Source organism: Apodemus sylvaticus, chromosome 1 (genome assembly GCF_947179515.1).
Source record: "Apodemus sylvaticus chromosome 1, mApoSyl1.1, whole genome shotgun sequence".
Lineage (NCBI taxonomy): Eukaryota > Metazoa > Chordata > Mammalia > Rodentia > Muridae > Apodemus > Apodemus sylvaticus.
Window position 1 is genome coordinate 21,290,197 of NC_067472.1, and position 17,841 is coordinate 21,308,037.

General features: G+C 45.0%; 1 protein-coding gene across 9 annotated transcripts in view; it reads left to right on the plus strand.

The window, feature by feature from the left end:
• Sorbs1 (sorbin and SH3 domain containing 1) overlaps positions 1–17,841 on the plus strand; it is a 223,078-nt gene that overhangs the window by 154,379 nt on the left and 50,858 nt on the right. For 4 of the 9 annotated variants that reach the window (XM_052186305.1, XM_052186356.1, XM_052186365.1 and 1 more), the window contains 4 exons: positions 5,322–5,369; positions 5,479–5,608; positions 8,404–8,518; positions 13,854–13,937. In XM_052186305.1, coding sequence (XP_052042265.1) covers positions 5,322–5,369; positions 5,479–5,608; positions 8,404–8,518; positions 13,854–13,937 — 377 coding nt within the window. Of the gene's footprint in view, positions 1–5,321; positions 5,370–5,478; positions 5,609–8,403; positions 8,519–13,853; positions 13,938–17,534; positions 17,601–17,841 lie in introns of all 9 variants that reach the window. The other 5 variants (XM_052186314.1, XM_052186341.1, XM_052186333.1 and 2 more) reach the window with 2 other exon arrangements.

Here is a 17,841-nt window from a genome sequence, read left to right on the forward strand (position 1 = left end):
CAAACACTGAGGTTCCGTGTGAGCCTTGGGGTTGGGTGGTGTAATGCATGCACACCGTACATACCCATTGTTGCATGTTCGGAACCAAGGCTGCAGCAGAGCAGTCTGGTGCGTGGTGAGTGCCAGAAAGGCCTTAGATTTGTTACTTTTGACTTTTGAGTTAGTTTTCAGTCATCCCATGTTTTAAAACTTCATTTCCAAAGTTGTTATAACCCTCGCTCAGTTCAGTGGCCCCAAGCCACAGTTTTTGGAAGCTGCTGCTGTACAGTGTGAGGCTCTGTGCTCGTGGTTTACCTCATTTTCACCCTCCTTGGCCCCCACCAGAGGAGTCTGCAGAAGCTCAGGGAGGTGTGTGTGTACGCTCGCAAAGTCACACAGGAAGTGGGAGGGTCAGGATTCAAGCCCAGGCCTTTGGGACCTTGTGCCTATGAGCTCTCTGGTAACTCACGGTAGCTTCTCCTGAGTCAGTCCTGTCTTGGGCTGCTGAGCCAGTATCTCTTGGGATCTGTCTGGGAACATGTGGTTAGGAAAAGCTCCCCAAGTGGTGTGACCGTGACACTGGAATGGCAAGATACCACCAGGACCAAGGTACTTGCCTAGATGCAATCTGACAGTTTGGATGTAGGGCTGGAAAAAGGCACGTGGATTCAAAGCTCTGGCCTTGGAAGGACAGCTGACTTGGCATATGTGCCATCAAGAAGACAAGGTGCTTTTGCACAAAGCCCCAGAATCTATAGCAAAGCCAAGGCTACTTCATGATCCAGGGCCTGAACCACACTGGGGTGAAGGGCTCTTGCCACGGGGACCTCAGAGAGCAGCTTTCCTGTTGGGTCATGATAGAACCATTTCCGGCTGGAGGTTGAGACCGCCAGGGTCTGTGGCTGTGACTCATGGTGCCACTTGTAAGTGTCTCTGGGTTGTGTGACAGGGTTGTGGTGTCTTGGGTTCTCCTTCCTGCTCCATCTTGCCCTAAGGCAAGGCTTGCATAAGGCGGGTTTTCTCAGGCACAGATACAGTCGAGTGAAAATAACTCTCCTAGCTGTGCAGGATTTCTAAGAATAGCCTTATTTTGCTCGAGTTCTAGTAAGTTGTTCTGTTGGGAAGATGCTTGCCTCACTTGTGCCTCCTGCCCCAAACTTTTGCCGGTCCTGCCCAGGGGAGGGGCAGAGCGGCTTACAGCAGTCACCTTTGCTCTCCTTATGTGAGCTGCCCAGAAGGTCTCCGCCCAGCGTGTGCAAAAGTCTTTGGAACACAGGATAGCTAAGAACTGATCAGCCTCCCACCTCGGGACCCAGAAGGCTGAACGAAGATGGGATTGGTGAGCCTTCTCTAGCCTGTGGGTCCCTCTGGCATCTGGTCCCTCCCCTGGGATCCCTCTGGTCCCTCCCCTGGGATCCCTCTGGTCCCTCCCCTGGGATCCCTTTAGGCTGTCTCCCTTACTTTCCTTCTCACTTCTGTTTTTCTAAGCAGTATGTCTTCTGCAGCTATTCTCCACCTCTTGTGGCCTTTCTTTTCTGTCCCTTCATATCTGATAGTCTTTAACCAAAGCACGCATAACCTGTTACTCTTCTCACAGCCCCTGAAAGACTTGCTTGCTTTTTCTTTGCCACCCCAGACTCTGTCTTTTTGTTTTGGGGCAGGGGGTTGTTTGTAACTTCCATCTTATATCCTTGCTTTTGCACGAATAAAGCCTAAGAAGGAATTGTGTTGAATAACGGAGTAGGATCATGTTAAAGTGAGCCGTTATGATCACAAAAATGATTTGGGGTTTCGAGTCTAAGAAGCTCTCACTGGGGATGTCGTGACGCAGTTCGTGGCTCTGTGGATGCTGCTTTGACTGAGCATCCCACTTTGTCAGTTACGTGGCATTGTAAACAGTTTTGAGGAGCACTCTCTCAGGCTGGCTTTCAGAATTAATTGTATTCTAAAGAGCAACGGCAAAATCAACCTGGAGGAAGTTTTTAGAAATTCATTTAACGTCATTCTTGTGTTGAGAAGGCAGTCATTGCAGCTCCTGACGGCTCTGGGGCTAGCTATTCTGCTACTGAAGCCAGACTGCCAAAGCCTGAGGAGAGCTGTTGGTGTGCCAATACCAGAGCCCGTCGGGCGGGGGCCTTCAAGGCTCCGAAGCTATGAAGCCCACCCCGTGTGTGCACCACACAATGGTCAAGCTTCCCGGAATGGCTGGCTGGGAAGTTCTGAGTGTTGGTGCCAACGTTTGGTGTCAGTTGCTTGCTGTTCCAGGGGACGCAGATAGCATGTGGTCCCATCACAAGCAGGAATCACAAGATCCCAGCTCAGCTGAGTCCTCTGTGGCATTCTTCTCAAGACTCTCGGAGGCTGTAGCGGTGGGATGTGTGCTGCTAGCTTATGGAAGGTTTGAGAACGGTTTCCTTCATGTATCTCACGGTTAAGCACAGCACACATACAGATACTCTGGCCAGTTCTAGCAGGACTGGTAGAAGGATGGCCTCACACTCGGCTTCCAGTCCTGGGCTATTCTAACTGTAATACCCAGCTTTCTCAGTGTGGACTTGCTTGCCGGGAGAAAGTTTCAAACAGGAAGTGCAGGGTATAGCAGTGTTATCTGTTATCCCTGGAGGCCAATAGGAGGCAAAGTGAATGTGGTGGTGTTGCCCTGAAGGCTTGCCTAAGCATATCCTGGGTGGGATGTTGGGAAAAGTAGAGCAGAGGCTTCAGGGCTGGAGATGGCTTGGCCTGTGGCGCCCTACAGTCTCAGGACACTTTTCTTGGTTGGCTCATGACTTTAAAAAAAAAAAAAAAACAACATTTTTAGTCTCCTTGCCCAGAATTGGAGATATAAAGGTGAATTGAGAGACTGTGACAAAGTAGCCACCCCTGTCCCAGGACTGAGGTGACATCATGAAGATCACAACTCTTTTTCCTGTGTGTCTTTCCTTCCTTCCTTCCTTCCTTCCTTCCTTCCTTCCTTCCTTCCTTCCTTCCTTCCTTCCTTCCTTCCTTCTTTCCTTCTTTCCTTCTTTCCTTCTTTCCTCAGTTTTTCAAGACAGGGTGGTCTCTGTAGTTCAGGCTGTCCTAGAGCTCACTCTGTAGACCAGGCTGACCTAAAACACAGAGGTCTACCTGCCTCTGTCTCCCAAGTACAGGGGTTAAAGGCATGTGCCGCTACTGCCTGGCCTCTGTCTTTTTTACTATGTCACTGAGGGCAATTTTTCTTAATGACCTCAGGATCTGGTCTCATGTTTATAAAATGAGGGGTTTGTGTCCTGTGATATAACTATTTCCAGCTATTATTAATCAGTTAATAGTGAGAGTTTGTATTATTATTTTCAGTCATAAAATGAGGTACAATTTTCTTGTATTAGACTTGTAAAAGATATGTAAAAATTAACTGTGGACCTTGTCATAATTGCTAAAGTTGCTTGGGTTACTCCATTTGACATCTGCATGCTTTCATAGAGTCCCTAAACTTAAGTCCATGTAAGAATCCTGTGGATACTATAAGAAGTGAAAAGTTCACTCCCAAAGACGCCCTGGCCATGTGTAGCTTGGAGTGGAGGAGACTTCTTTTCCCACCTGTACCCAATAATAGCGTTAAGAATATCAATTATAACCTGATCTCACGCTTTATGTGAATACATTTAAATACATATTTTAAAGTCCCTTTAAATCACTCCAAAAGCAAACAAAAAGCTGGCAACAAAACTCTTCAGAGCGTTTTTTCCAAAACTATTCTGATTCCATCTCCTCTCCCTACTGACCTGTTTTTAGAAACTAACATAAATAAACCTAGCATACCCAGTTTATAATAGTGAAAGGAGAGTGGGTTTTGGTGATGCATGCCTAGTCTCAGCACTCAAAAGGCTGAGGCAGGAGGATTGTAAGTTAGAGGTTAGCCTGGCCAACATAGTAAGACCCTCCCCATCCCACATTAAGGAGGAAAGGCTTGACCGTGTAGGTAAAGAATCTTAGTCCTTGACAAGCCTTGGTGTTAACAAGTTCTTAGGCGAGCAAGGGGGGCTGGAATGAGGGCAAGGTACCCCAGTACCTGTTGCCTGTTTGTCTGTTTTCCCAAAAATGGGAAGAGGGGAAGGGACAAAAAGGTAGGACCTATCTTTGACTGTCACTGTACTCAAAATAACAACAAGGCCAGCTCTGTTTACATTTCATAAAATTCTCTGACCCTTTCCCATCAGATACTTAATTTGCCCAGAAACAAGGACTTGGTTAATACTGTGATCAACACAGCGTATCAAGCCCTTCGACTTGTCTTTGCTGACTAGGGCGTATGCTTTGCTGAAAGAGTGCTACAGAACCTAAGGGGTTAATCTGACTTCATTCTAGGTGCACGTACCCTAAGTTCGTATGAGCAAGATATTAGACTTTCAGGCACTCTGGAGAAAAAAAATAAATGTTTAGGAAGGATTATCATGGATGTTACGACTAAATACCTTGTCTTTGGGACAGATCTGTTTTGGAAGACAGTTCCTGCAAATGGGCTTGCCATCTGATATTTGCTTTAAAAAAGCCCATTCCGTGAGGTATTCAGATCTTGTCTTGGTCATCTCAGGACCCAGAATTTAGTTTTCCTAGGGGAGCATGCACACACTCCCGCGGAGCCAGTCATACACCAGAAATTCATGTGAGTTTGACTTGTTTCTGGACTGAGTTTAGATATTCACTCCGAGTAAGTCCTCCACAGGGCAGACCTCATATCAGCTGTGGCAGTGTTGGGTCCTGAGAAATCTGTGCACAGAGCAAAGCTGACGTGTAATAAAAATAGATTGTGATGTGGGTTTTCTCAAACTCTTGTTAGCTGCACAATCTCTCTCCAAGTTGTGTTTCTGAAGAACATACAAAATGATTCAAAGCCACCGTAGGGAGCTAGCAGCCATGTTCTTTTGACCTCTTCTTTCTACCCAGTAGCAGCTCTGGGCCTTAGAAAGAAGCCATGGCACTCAGCAGACCAGACCAAAGACCAAAGACCAAAGAGCATTGAGTAGCTGGATCCACTTCCAGCCCCTGCTTCTCAGACACAGACCCCCAACCTTCCAGATTTGATGGTGGGCCTTTTCTATGAGGAGCCTTGTCCCTACGCGTTACCTGGTATCTGGAAGCAGTTTCACCAAGCCATGTTGGATCAGATAGATTCTTGCGAGCCTCAGTGCTCTGCAGTGTACTCTGTGCGGTGCTAGCCTTCCCCCAGGCTTCAGTCCTCTCCCTGCTGGGTCCCTGGAGTGGCTGGATGTCATGCCGGACTGTAGAGGTGGGGCGTGGTGTGCACCCCGGATCTCTCGTGTTAGTCTGTTCCCCCTGATTTTCTCCTTTTTCTTCACTAGATGAGGACTCTGACCTGCATTCTCCTCGGTACTCCTTCTCTGAAGACAGTAAGTGACCGAAGCCCCTGCTTGCGGGGGAGGAAGCGGGGAATATAGCGACAGTTTCAGGGTTTAGTTTTCATTCGAGCCTAGAGTAATTTGTGCGTACTTTCTCCAGCAAAGTCTCCCCTTTCTGTGCCTCGCTCAAAAAGTGAGATGAACTACATCGACGGGGAGAAAGTGGTTAAGAGGTCCGCCACGCTTCCCCTCCCAGCCCGCTCCTCCTCACTCAAGTCCAGCCCAGAGAGGTAAGTGATTTCTGAGGTGCTCATCCCTGGTGTCTGAGTCCCAGGAGCCTCCTTTGTTAGGAACAAGAAACTTGAATCCGAGTCCTGTGAACTGAAGAGAGCGTGAGTCCTTCTGAGTACCTCAAGGATTAAAGACTTGACCTTCCTGTCTGGGCCTGGCTTGTAGCCCGGGCATAATTAATGTTAACAATAATTACTATAACCTTTTCTCTATTCAAGAGAAGAAGATTGTAGTGTTCGAATTGAACCCAGCGCCTTCATGAGTACCAGGCAGGGAGCTCGTCTTTGGCCCTCCTTTTTAATTTTTTCCTCTGAGACAGCATCTTAATGAGTTGTCCAGGCTGACCTTGAACTTGCTCTGTATGTAGCCCAAGCAGAGCTTGAGCTCTCTGTCCTCTTCCCTCAGCCTACAAGCAGTCGTGGCGTTACAGGCCTGTAAGTACCATCAGCCTGTTATAAGAAAACTCTTGACTTGGAAGTTCATTTACATATTTATAGCAAAGGCTGCAATATTAAAACACGGCCGTATTCTGTAAGTCGATTTACTGATAGAGCATGTATTGACATAAATGCCCCATGGAGTAATCATCTGCTGTCATCTGGACAGGTGTCCCATGTGTCTTCTGGCCCCAGCTTTTGCCAGTCTCAACAAACTGAAAGGTCTGCACAGATGAAACTTACTATTTTTCTTAAATTCACATCCAGTTTCATACCTCCATATCCCCACGGGCAAACGAATGGCATTTTCAAAAGCCCCACATGCGCCTGATACAGCTGCCTGATGAGTCTGATAATTAATAAAAAAGGAGTGATGGATATGACATGAAATTCTAGGTGTATGCAGTAAGCACCTACTGGGCATTCTATGAGGATGGAACCAGACTTTACAGAAGAAGATACAAATCATTGTCCTATCTTCCAAAAAGTTTCAACCTTTTGTAAAAAGCAAAATATAACCATGGTGCAAAAGTGCAACATTGTTCCTGCATAAAAAGTTTGCGGGGGTGGCGCACGCCTGTAATCCCAGCACTCTGGGAGGCAGAGGCAGGCGGATTTCTGAGTTCGAGGCCAGCCTGGTCTACAGAGTGAGTTCCAGGACAGCCAGGGCTATACAGAGAAACCCTGTCTCAAAAAAACCAAATCCAAAACAAACAAACAAACAAACAAACAAACAAAAAGTTTGCGGACAGTTTGCAAAGATTCATGCATCCTTTGAAATCCCATCTCTTAGATATCCGGCTGAAAACTGGGATCAGGACTGATAAGAGGGCTCAACAGGTAAAGGTGCTTGGCTGCAAGCTGGACCTGAGTTTATTTTCCGTAAACCACATAAAGATGGAAGGAGGGAGAACCAGTCGGTTCTCTCTCTCTCTCTCTCTCTCTCTCTCTCTCTCTCTCTCTCTCAAACACACACACACACACACACACACACGTTAGGGTTACTATGCTGTGGTGAAACACTATGACCGAAAGCATCTTGGGGAGGAAAGGGTTGATTTCACTCACAGTTCCATAGAACAGTTCATCAAAAGCAGTCAGGGCAGGATCCTGGAGGCAGGAGCAGAATCGGAGGTCATGCAGGGGTGCTGTTTACTGGCCTTCTTTCCTTCCTTCCTTCCTTCCTTCCTTCCTTCCTTCCTTCCTTCCTTCCTTCCTTCCTTCCTTCCTCCTTCCTTCCTTCCTTTCCTCCTTCCTTCCTTCTTCCTTCCTTCCTTCCTTCCTTCCTTCCTTCCTTCCTTCCCTTCTTATGTATATGAATACACTATATTGTATGGTTGTGAGCCATCATGTGGTTGCTGGGAATTAAATTCAGGACCTTTGCTCATGCTGCCCCAAAGATTTATTATTATATGTAAGTACACTATAGCTGTCTTTAGACACACCAGAAGAGGACGTCAGATCTCATTACGGATGGTTGTGAGCCACCATGTGGTTGCTGGGATTTGAACTCGGGACCTTCAGAAGAACAGTCAGTGCTCTTAACCACTGAACCATCTCTCCAGCCCACACTGGCTTGCTGTCTTATAGAACCGCCAGCACAGGAATGGCCCCACCTACGATGGGCTGGGCCCTCCCCTGACATTTATTAAGAAAATACAATATTCCTGGATCTCATCGAGTCATTTTCTCAGTTGAGGTTTCCTCCTTTCAGACTACTGCAGCTTGTGTCAAGTTGACATAAAATTAGCCAGTACACAGACAAATAATAAATTAAAAAACAAACCAAAAAAACCCCAAACCCAAAACCTTTGACCCAAACTTGAGATTACTGGTGTTTAGTGAGGGCTGCTGTGGGCCTCGCATGCTGCCACAGAGGGAGGTCCCCTTTAACATTAGACAGGCTAGCTGACGCTCCAGGGGTTTGTGCTGTACTGAGATCACCTGGGTGGCGAAGGTTTGAACCACAATCCGGCAGCTTATGCTCTGCATAAATTGTGTGGGAGTTCAGGTGTGCTTGGGGAATGTTACAGTCGCAAGAGGCAGAGCAAGGTGGAAGACTTTTTCCAGGACAAGCCCTGCTGTATTCCCCATCCTCCCTCCCTCTGCTGTCCTCCATCTCTACGTCCTGGGGCCAGGTTTTGGGCACAGGGTACCTCATGCCCCTCGTGAGCCAAGGCGGAGGTGTAACTGGGTTGTTTTCAGAAGTCACCTAATACAGGGGAAGTCGCTGGCCTTGATTCCAGTTGTATGCTTTGGAGATACAGATTCTTTGATCAGGACGACAGTGAACCAGGTTCAGACCTTGTGAGAAGCTGGTGCTGTTTTCACGAAAATGGGAATTTTTCCTTCTACAGAAACGACTGGGAGCCCCCAGATAAGAAAGTGGATACGAGAAAATACCGGGCAGAGCCCAAAAGCATTTACGAATACCAGCCTGGCAAGTCTTCCGTCCTGACCAATGAGAAGATGGTAATGTGCCTATGAAAGGTCTTTTGTTTGCTCTCCTGTAGTTGGAGCTATTCTTCCTCCACTTGAGAGAGGCTTGTTTTGTTTAGAACCATGAAAAGAGTTGAAGTATTTTCACCCTCTGCATTTCCACAGGTCTTCATAAATTAGTCCTGAGTCTGCTTTTAAAAAAAAAAAAAAAAACCTGTTATTTTGTGGCTCTTTTGTTCCATTTGTGTGTGGTTTAACTCATTTTAATTTTCTACTAACAGCGATTGATCTCATTTATTTACTTATTTATTTATTTATTTTAGGAAAAAAGGTGTGCTACTTTGTCAAACTTATTGAGTAAAGGCTTTTATTTTTGTGTAGGTAATTCTTGTTTGAAATGGACGAATATTACAGAAATGACCAGTCAAGCATTAAAATCATTCAAAGATAACCAATAGAGTGTTGAAACTTGGGGTAAAGTCCAGTTAGATTTTTATCTTTAGGTCTTCTGTCTTGGATTGGCAAAGTATTGAGAACTAACATAAAAACCAGTTTGGCTTATTGTCCCTTACACAAATTCACACCTCTGGAAAATGAGGTGGGGAAAAAAAATGTGTGGAAATTCTAGGCTGGAAAAATAGCCACCTCTGCGAAATAGGAAGACTTTACAAACTGATTAGTTTCATATATGCCAGTCCTGTTTCCTTTCATTCGCCCTTCATCAGAAAAAGCTGGCTCAGATGTTGGACAATGGTTAGAGATCCTCCAAAGCCGCATCATCAGTGTCCCAGCTCTCTGGCTGGGTAGCAGGGTAAAGAGAGGCCTCCTTAAGAGTGGCTAGCCTGCCCTTCTGTGTATTTTTGCTGGATAATTGATTTGACTTTTACTGAAATGAGATGTGAAGTCTTTATAAGAGCTGGAGTAATTTTAATTAGGAAAAGGTCATTCGTTCGCAGAAACACGTTTAGCGCTATCATTCTTTGAGTTTGTTGGGCACGATGGGTATTTGAAGCAGAAAGGGAAGGAAAAGCGCAGTGACTTCCTTCTGTTTCCCTGCTTCAGAGGGAGTTGTCTGCCTACAGGAAGTGCCCCAGATGTAATAATGGTCATGGCAGCCTTCAACCTGTGGGCTCCTGGAAAGAAAGCCATACTCCTTAGTAATAAGAAAGTGATTTCAGGGACTCTGGAGGCCCTGGGGTGCTTTTCTTTGGGCAATGGCCGTTCATAGATTGTCCAGGCCTTTTCTGAAGGCACACCCTTCTTCTTAATGTCGTCTTTGTTTCCATTTCCTTCTCTTGGTCTTAGTTGTTTTGCCTCTATACAGAACTAGGAAAAGGACATTATTTTGTTTTCTCCTTTGGTATCAGTTCTTGGGATCACCGGAATTATCGTACAAGCGCTGGGCAGTGTCCCACAGTGCCCCGTGACCATCTTTGACGTGGTAGAGACTGTCCACGAGGACAGCAGAACACCATCTGGAGTCTCAGTACAGGAGCTCCTCTGTCATACCCCAGGCCTGCGACCCACCCGTAGTGGCATGTGGGCATCTGTCCAACAGTTTGATTCAGTGCCCTTCACCCCAGTTAGCTCCTTCCAAAGAGAAGTTGTCAATTTTAGAGAGGAGTTTCAGTTGAATCTTAATTTTTTTTTTGACAGTGGCTGAATTGGTCCATTATCTTTGATCTTTTTTTAAATCCTGCTATTTTAATCACCTGAACAGAAAAGCTGCTATGCGAATTTCAGTGTGAGCCTTGCCTTTTGGAGTTATCTGGCTGGCTAGGATTTCAGCAGCACGCCCCCCCTCGCCCCCCCCCCTCCATTCATATACTTTTTGAAGAGAGCAGAAGAATCATTTCATTATTAAACGTGTAAATGGGTGACAGATATAGCCTCTAAGTTAGATCTTATTTTAGTTTGTTTTGTCTCATCATGAAGAAAGAGAACCCCACTGTTTCTTCCATTTGAGGTGCTCAAGCCTGCTTAATCCTGCCAGATCAAGGAGTGGGCGCAGGCACAGCTGTAATAGATACCATTAGGAAGAATTTTAACCACATGGGCTGTGAGCGCTCCTCTTGCCAGGACGGAGCTGATCCCACTTCTCACCCAGAAAACACTATTTCCTTCAGAATCCCTGGACGACTCCCATCCTTAATGACCTGTTCGCCTGTTTGGCGCATTCATAAAGGTCGAAATACTTCTTGTCTCCCTATCTGTAAGTCAACCTTTTCTCTCCAGCCTTGAACTTAAGAGATGTATTGTTTGTTTCCCCGCTGTCAGCAATGTCTAGGTTTTATTCCTTTATACTATTTTTTTTTTCTTTGCTGAAATCTCCTCATAGGACATGAGCTTCATTTAACCAAGTTGTTCATGCTGAGCCCTGGGCTAGATGGCAGGGTTTCTGTTCCATGGCTGTGTGGTAGCAAGGACAGACGTTAAGATAGGAATTACAGGCACAGGATGAAAGCGGAAGTGTGAGCAAGGGATAATCTGCCCAGCTCTGCCTCTCCTGCTCTGAGTGGTAGAAGGTTGAGTGGGACTCTAGCATAGTTTACAGAGCGCTGGACGAGTCAGGGAAGGCCTGAGCTCTGGGTTCCAATCCTGATTCTACTGTGTACTTTCAGGCAGCCATTTAACCCCCCTGAACCTCAAGGCTTTCGTTTCTGAGTAGAAATATTATCTAGCCCTCCAGCCTGGTGGAGGGCCAGGGGATACAGCCAGGAGGAGAAACATGGCTGTAAGGGCCATGAGAATGGTAAAGCATGTTGTAAGTGAACACACCATGCTCAGGTGATGTACTTAATTGAAATGGGAAGCTGGCCTCTGGCTCCTGTTCAGGCGTCAGCACTGTCACTGAGGAGGTGACACTTTCCTGGCAAGCCACTGTGCCCTTTCCATGGATTTTATCAGGCTGGAAAAAGAGCAGCCCACAGAGCAGCAAAGACCAGAGCCTGGCATTGTGGAAGTGCCATGGCTGTGGGAACAGGGCTCCCTCTTTGTTTCTTAGTCTGTTCATGGTTGGATGCTGCTCAGTTACACCTGGCAAACACGCGCAGGTGTGAACACTATGGGCGACATCTTTCAACTTTATGTCTGGGCAGCTCGAAGAACCGAGGCTTTGGATCTGAGTTGGTTAATATAACCGCAACACTAGCTTTGCAGTCAGCTATCCTGCAAACAGCATTCAAGAATGAAATGAGTTAATTCTTTCAAGGCTGCAAATATTGTAACTCGTAGGCAACTTCCAAGAGTTGCTCTGTAAGTACATTTTATTAAAAAAAAAAAAACCAGCAAAAACAAAAACCCTAACCTATTCCCAGGGAACAGTTTATAAATAGTCTTTGTAAGAATAACAAATATGAAGTAGGTTTCGTGAAAACCCATCATTCTAGATTATAGAATGAGTCAGTGTCTGAGCCATCATTCCCAAATGGCTGGGGGTTCGTGGACCTTGTGCTGCTTTTCACCGAATAAAGGCAGAAGCCGGGCTGGAGAGGTGGCCCAGCTGGTAAAGCGCTATAGGACCTGAGTTCAGTTCCCAGACAAAAAGTAAAAGAAATGGGCTTGGTGGCTTGTGCTTACAGTTCCAGCCCTGGAGTGGCAGAGCCAGGCAGATCCTTAGGACTTGCTGGCCAGCCAGCCTAGCCCAGTTGGCATGCCCTGAATGACTGAGAGACCCTGGCTCAGAAAACAAGGTAGCTGGCTCCTTGGGAGCTCTCACTTAAAGTTTTTCAGTTTTCCTCTGATTTTTATATACATATGTATGCATAGATATATAAACACACCTGTACACACACACACACACACACATGCGCGCGCGCGCGCGCGTGCGCACACGCACACACACCAGACAATATTTATGGCTGGATGGGCAGGCATTTTCCTTCAGGATGGAAACTCTAGAGGAAGCTGATCTAGATGCAAGAGGATACAGTTCAGTATATTATTAACCCTGTAGTTTCAAGTCATCTTTCAGCTAAAGTCTCTGACAAGTGTCCATATCTTCTATCTTTAACAGCAGGAATGGACAAATGGCAGATGCTTCTGGGGAATTTGGAAGAAGGACTTGGTAAACTCTGGGGAATTTGGAAGAAGGACTTGGTAAACTCACTCAGACAGTTTGCTCCTTGCTGAGAGATCTGAAAACTGTCTTTAGTGGTGTTCGTACATCTGGTTAGGACTGCTCTGGGTGCAGTAGCGCTTGAGACCTGTAGGTGGCGCTGGCAGCAGGCTGTTCTGTGCCACCTACCTTAGTGGCCATGAGGTAGCTAAGCCTCTTGTGTGATATCTTCAACCTCAGAAGAAACTGTACATTTTTGTATTTCAGGTTGTTATTTAAAAAAAAAATCACATTTCATCCTTTTGTAATTTTCAGAGTTATTAAGAACATATGAACTTAAGCAAACCTTGAACTCAGTGAACCTGACTCCTTTTATTAGAAAACTGGATTTGATTTCTGATCACCCATTTTTAGTGTTTTCCAAAAGTAGGTGATATTTCTTAGATTAAAGTGCCAGAATTTTAACACATATCCGATGAAATATTAAATTGCAGTATCAAATGATCACCTTTCGCGTCTTAGTGTAACGGCAGTGAGGGATCTAACCTTGGACCGTAACCCAGATGTTTTCTGCCCGTTCTGTTCTCCGTCTTGTCCAGCTTTTCTGTCACTTGTTTTCCTTGATCCTTTAACATTTATTTGTTAGAACACAGAGTGTACGCTGTCTGTACCCATCCCCCACAATGCTTGTTCACAGTGGTTTTCCCTTGTGTTTTCTATTTTGACTTACCTCATTTTCACTTTGCTGTGTATGACACATGGTATCTCACCTATTCATACGCCATTAAAGATGCAGTATTAACCAGTTGGCTTTTATAAAGTGTGTCAATATCTGCATTTATTTTGAAAACCTTAGGGCAGCCTTGCAAATAAGCACTAAAACCGTCCTGGCCTGTAAAAACCGTTGGCTTTATTCTGACATAGATGTTGAATGTTTGGTGTGCTCACCAGTGTATGTGCTCATAGTTAATATTTTTTTGTTGTTGCTGCAAGAAGAAATAAGGATTTTGTTTTCTCCAATGCTGAAATGATTAGGGGTACCGGTCCGCCCATATTTAGCTTTGTGGTGGCGGGTCCTCTATATCTAGTCCATCTGCCTCTGCTGTTGGACTGAAAGCAAATGACTCACTGCTCCCTGCCTCAGTTCCCCTGTTTTTCTGGTATCAGTAAAACTGGACAGTCCCTGCTGTTGAAGCAGGCACTGTGTAACCCTGAGCCACTGCATCTCTACTGGCCTGTTCCTATGTAATCTTTTACATAATGTTATCCTTCTCTTTCTTTCATTTCCCTGTCGCCAACCCTTCCTTATAGAGTCGGGATATAAGCCCAGAAGAGATAGATTTAAAGAATGAACCTTGGTATAAATTCTTTTCGGAATTGGAGTTTGGGAGACCGGTAAGTGTAATAGCTTCAGTGGTTATACACCTTGTGAAATTATGCTGTTGGTGCCTTGCTACTGCTGCTGCTGCAGAATCAGGTCTGTGTGAGGGATTCGGCAGTGGGAGCAGCTGTGAAAACTGTCAGTAGTCAGATTGTGTTATTTCACGACAACCTGTAGGTTCTCCTTGATGCACCAAGAGGGGACTGTGAGCTCTGAGGTACACCTTCTGAGAACATCCAGAGAGTGACCAGGGCAACATTTGTCCTAGGACCTCTCTCTCTCATCTCCAACAAATATCACATACCTGATGGGTGGCATTTTTTTTTCTGCCAAGCAGTGGCTACCAGTCCATTAAGGTTTGGGAAGACAGGTGGGGAAATGCGTCACTGGGAAGGGTGGTGTCAGGATGCTTCTTATCATGTTTTTAAAGCATGCATGCAAGGCAAGTGTCTGAGTATGTAAATAAACAAAACAATACAAGAGAAAAAAAAAGCTGCTTCCCTGTGCAGATATAACCCCATTTCAGGCCTGTTAAAGGCAGCTTTTAGGGAATTAGTTTCTGAGTTGGGCTAGTTTGATCTGGAAGGGAGCGTAGAACTCTAGAAAATGTAGTGTTCTGTAGCTCTCATGAAATATTTCCGAATTGGTGGGGAGGGGTGGTTCTTTAGTCCTATGTCCAGACCAGTTTATAACAGGACAATCTGAACTAGTCCTTCTACTGGAGGTGGTGTACTTGAAACCTGGAGTTACTTTAAAATTCTCGTAGTGATAGACTTGAAAACTAGAGTTACTTTGGACTCCCAATTATAACTGCAAAAGGAATATATAGGTGGGAGAGTTATGCCTAGAAAATAAGCATTAGAGTAAGTATGAGACTCTAACCATTGGTTGGTGGTTAGATGGTAGATGGTTCTTTTACCTGCAGATAGGAACTGATTTTTACAGTTCAATAAATGTTAAATTCCATGCTGTGTGTTGTTCATTAAGATGAAGACAGGCAGTGCAAGCTGGCACTTTGGAATTGCTGATGTGGCTTAAAGATGCTGAGCTTGAAAGTTAGGAGTGCCTTGCTGCCAACATTCTAATTGGAGGAACAAGTATTCCTCCTTTCCGGGCCCTTCTGGATGCATAGAATAACTCCTCTTTTCCCCTTAATCTGTTGTTGATGAGCGCCACCTAGGGGCACTGGAGAGAAAGTATCTAGCCTAGCTGCACTTTCCTCTCCCCCCACCCCTGTCAGAGCACAGCCCACAGCTCATTTTTTCTCCTTTCTTGCTTTTTTTTTTTTGTTGTTGTTGTTCACTATTTAGACACCAAATTTAATACACAGTCTTTTCCTCATGCAATAAAGTGAAAAGTATCCTAATCCTTTTCCTTAAGACCTGCTTAATTATTGAACACGTATTGGTATGCGTGGTCCCCTCGGAAGCACTGATTGCTGTGTGCAGCAGTGATAATGTATCGTCCTCATGGAAAGCAGGAGATACTCGTTCCTTTCTCCAGAATCCATGCCAGTGATTTTTGAAATCCCTTTGGGATCTGCAGATTGCTAGCCACCCCACCCCACCCTCTATCAAGTAATTAATCTGAAATACTAAGTTTTTGCAAAAGTTAGGGAACCTTCTTTACTAACTTTTTACTAGTGATATATTTTTTATAAATCTATCATTGCAAATAAGTTCCGTTGATATCAGACAATACATCAGAGTCCCAGCCTTTAGGAAGCAGGTCCTGAGAATAACTTGGTAAATTAAGAGTTTTGTAAAAACTCACCTATGTAAATATGGAGGGCACAGACCACTTGTCAAGTAATTCTTTCTCTTGGGGGAATTCTTTTACACATAGCCTGAACTTTTGAAGATTTGTCTAAAGAACATGGCCACATCTCCAGGAACCTCAGTAAAAGAACATTTTATATATGGTCTGAGACATCCCCAGGATGGGCTTGCTGTCTAGTTGAACCAACAGAATTTAGGAAGGAGGTAGGAGAGGGAGATTTTTTTTCCTTCTTCTCTCTTATTCTAATTACAGTGGGCCAAAGAGTACACTGCTATGGCAAAGCCATAGGCTATGGCAGTTGGTTTGGAAGCTGTGTTAGCCATTCCTGAGTCTGCCAATCACACATGGCACAGGCTGTCACCCATACTTTGTTTCTGTTGTTCTCACACCAACTTACTCCCTGTAAAACCCTGAGAATTCTGGTCCTAATAGTTGCTGAGCTCATTTTTCTCCCTGAGCCTTCTCTTATAAAGCCACTCAAAAAGAACAGAGAATTGCAACAAGATCCTGATTGGCAACCTCGGTACGTTGCCTTGAAATAACAAATGATTTCAGACTTCAGGGACCGTTTGGGAGGACTGGGTGATTTTTCGAGGCAAATCTAATTTGTAGACACTCTCTTAAAGAATTTTGTGACAAAGTAAAAAAGGTGTGGGAATAGCACGTGTTAAAAAGTCTACTTCCCAGATAGCCAGATAGTGTATTAAGCACTAAAAATGAACGGTTGCTGCTATATCACTGACTTTGCATTGCACAGACCTCACACACGTGGAAGACCCGCTATTGACAGTGAAAACCCAGGCAGGGTCAGCTTGCTTTCCTTTTGGAGAGGTAGTATGGAGAACAAGAAAACCCACCTTTACTCTCCCTCTCCCTCCAGTTTCTACAGAAATTGAATTGATGTCTAGTCACAAACTCAAGGCAATATTTCTCAATATTAACCCTTGAGTGCTTCTGTAGAGTTAATGAACATGAAACTTGCATGCAGTATGCAGAGATTTAATGATCTCCTGTGTCTGATCTCCCCGGAGTTCAAAGTATGATAGATCTCAAGTGTACACAGGCACAGCCAGAGAATCCATTCTGTGTGAGACAAGTTCAGAGTTAAAGTTTCTGGAAGTTTGCTTACTCCACACAGCCCCTTGGTAATCCTGCAGCATTCTCCTGGTGGATTTTCAGGTCTCTGGTTGTCTGTGAAGGGGTAGAGAACAACCATGGTGACCTTTGATCTGCTGGGGGGCGGAGCCTGCCTCCAGCATTACTGGTGTTACCTAACTCTACTTACATTGTGAAAGGTCAGTTCAGCTGCAAGTGTGAAATGGTCACATGTGCTACCCAGAATTCCCACTCTGTGTGCCACCACTACAAAACACAGGGTCACCTTTTAAGGTCAGCCTCTACTGGCCAAACTTACAGATTTACACATTTATTAACATGCAATGATTTTTTTTTTCTGTAGTGGGAAAGACTATTTTAAAAATGTGACATCTCCAGGGTCAGTCTTTGAAGAGAACAAGAAAGAATTAGAGTTTTTAATTTGTTTAAACTCATTATTGATGCTTCCCTCCCCTTCCCACCCCACCCCTTTTAATTTAAAACTTTCAGTATTGAGAACCAAGGGTCGATTTACTCTTGAAACTTATACTTCCTGGTCAGCGGTTTCAGGTCCCCCGGGGCAGCCAGTTTTGTGTCCTCAGCCAGACCCCAGTCCTTCGCCTTGAGCTCCCTGTCTGTGTTGGTCGGTTCCTAGCGTGCCCCTCCTTGTTTGAGCCCCGTGTTTGTCTTTATGTCTTTATGCTCATTTCTTCATTTCCTCCTCTGCTTCCCGTCAGCCTCCCAAAAAGATATGGGACTATACTCCTGGAGACTGCTCTATCCTTCCTAGAGAGGATAGAAAGGTAATTCCGTGCCTCCTCCTCGGACTGTGTGCTAGATCTCTAGCTTTGGGTGCCGTGAGTGTGTTGTGGGTTTGTGTTCTTTTCCTAAATCTTTTTTTTTTTTAACTTAGTAACTTGTTTGGCCTGGTGATAAAACTATTTAATAAAGCGTGTGAGACATATACTAATGTTTAGAGGTTTGTTTGTTTTGTTTTAAAACAACTCTTGTCACGGTCACTATTCTCTGACACAGAGGAAGCAG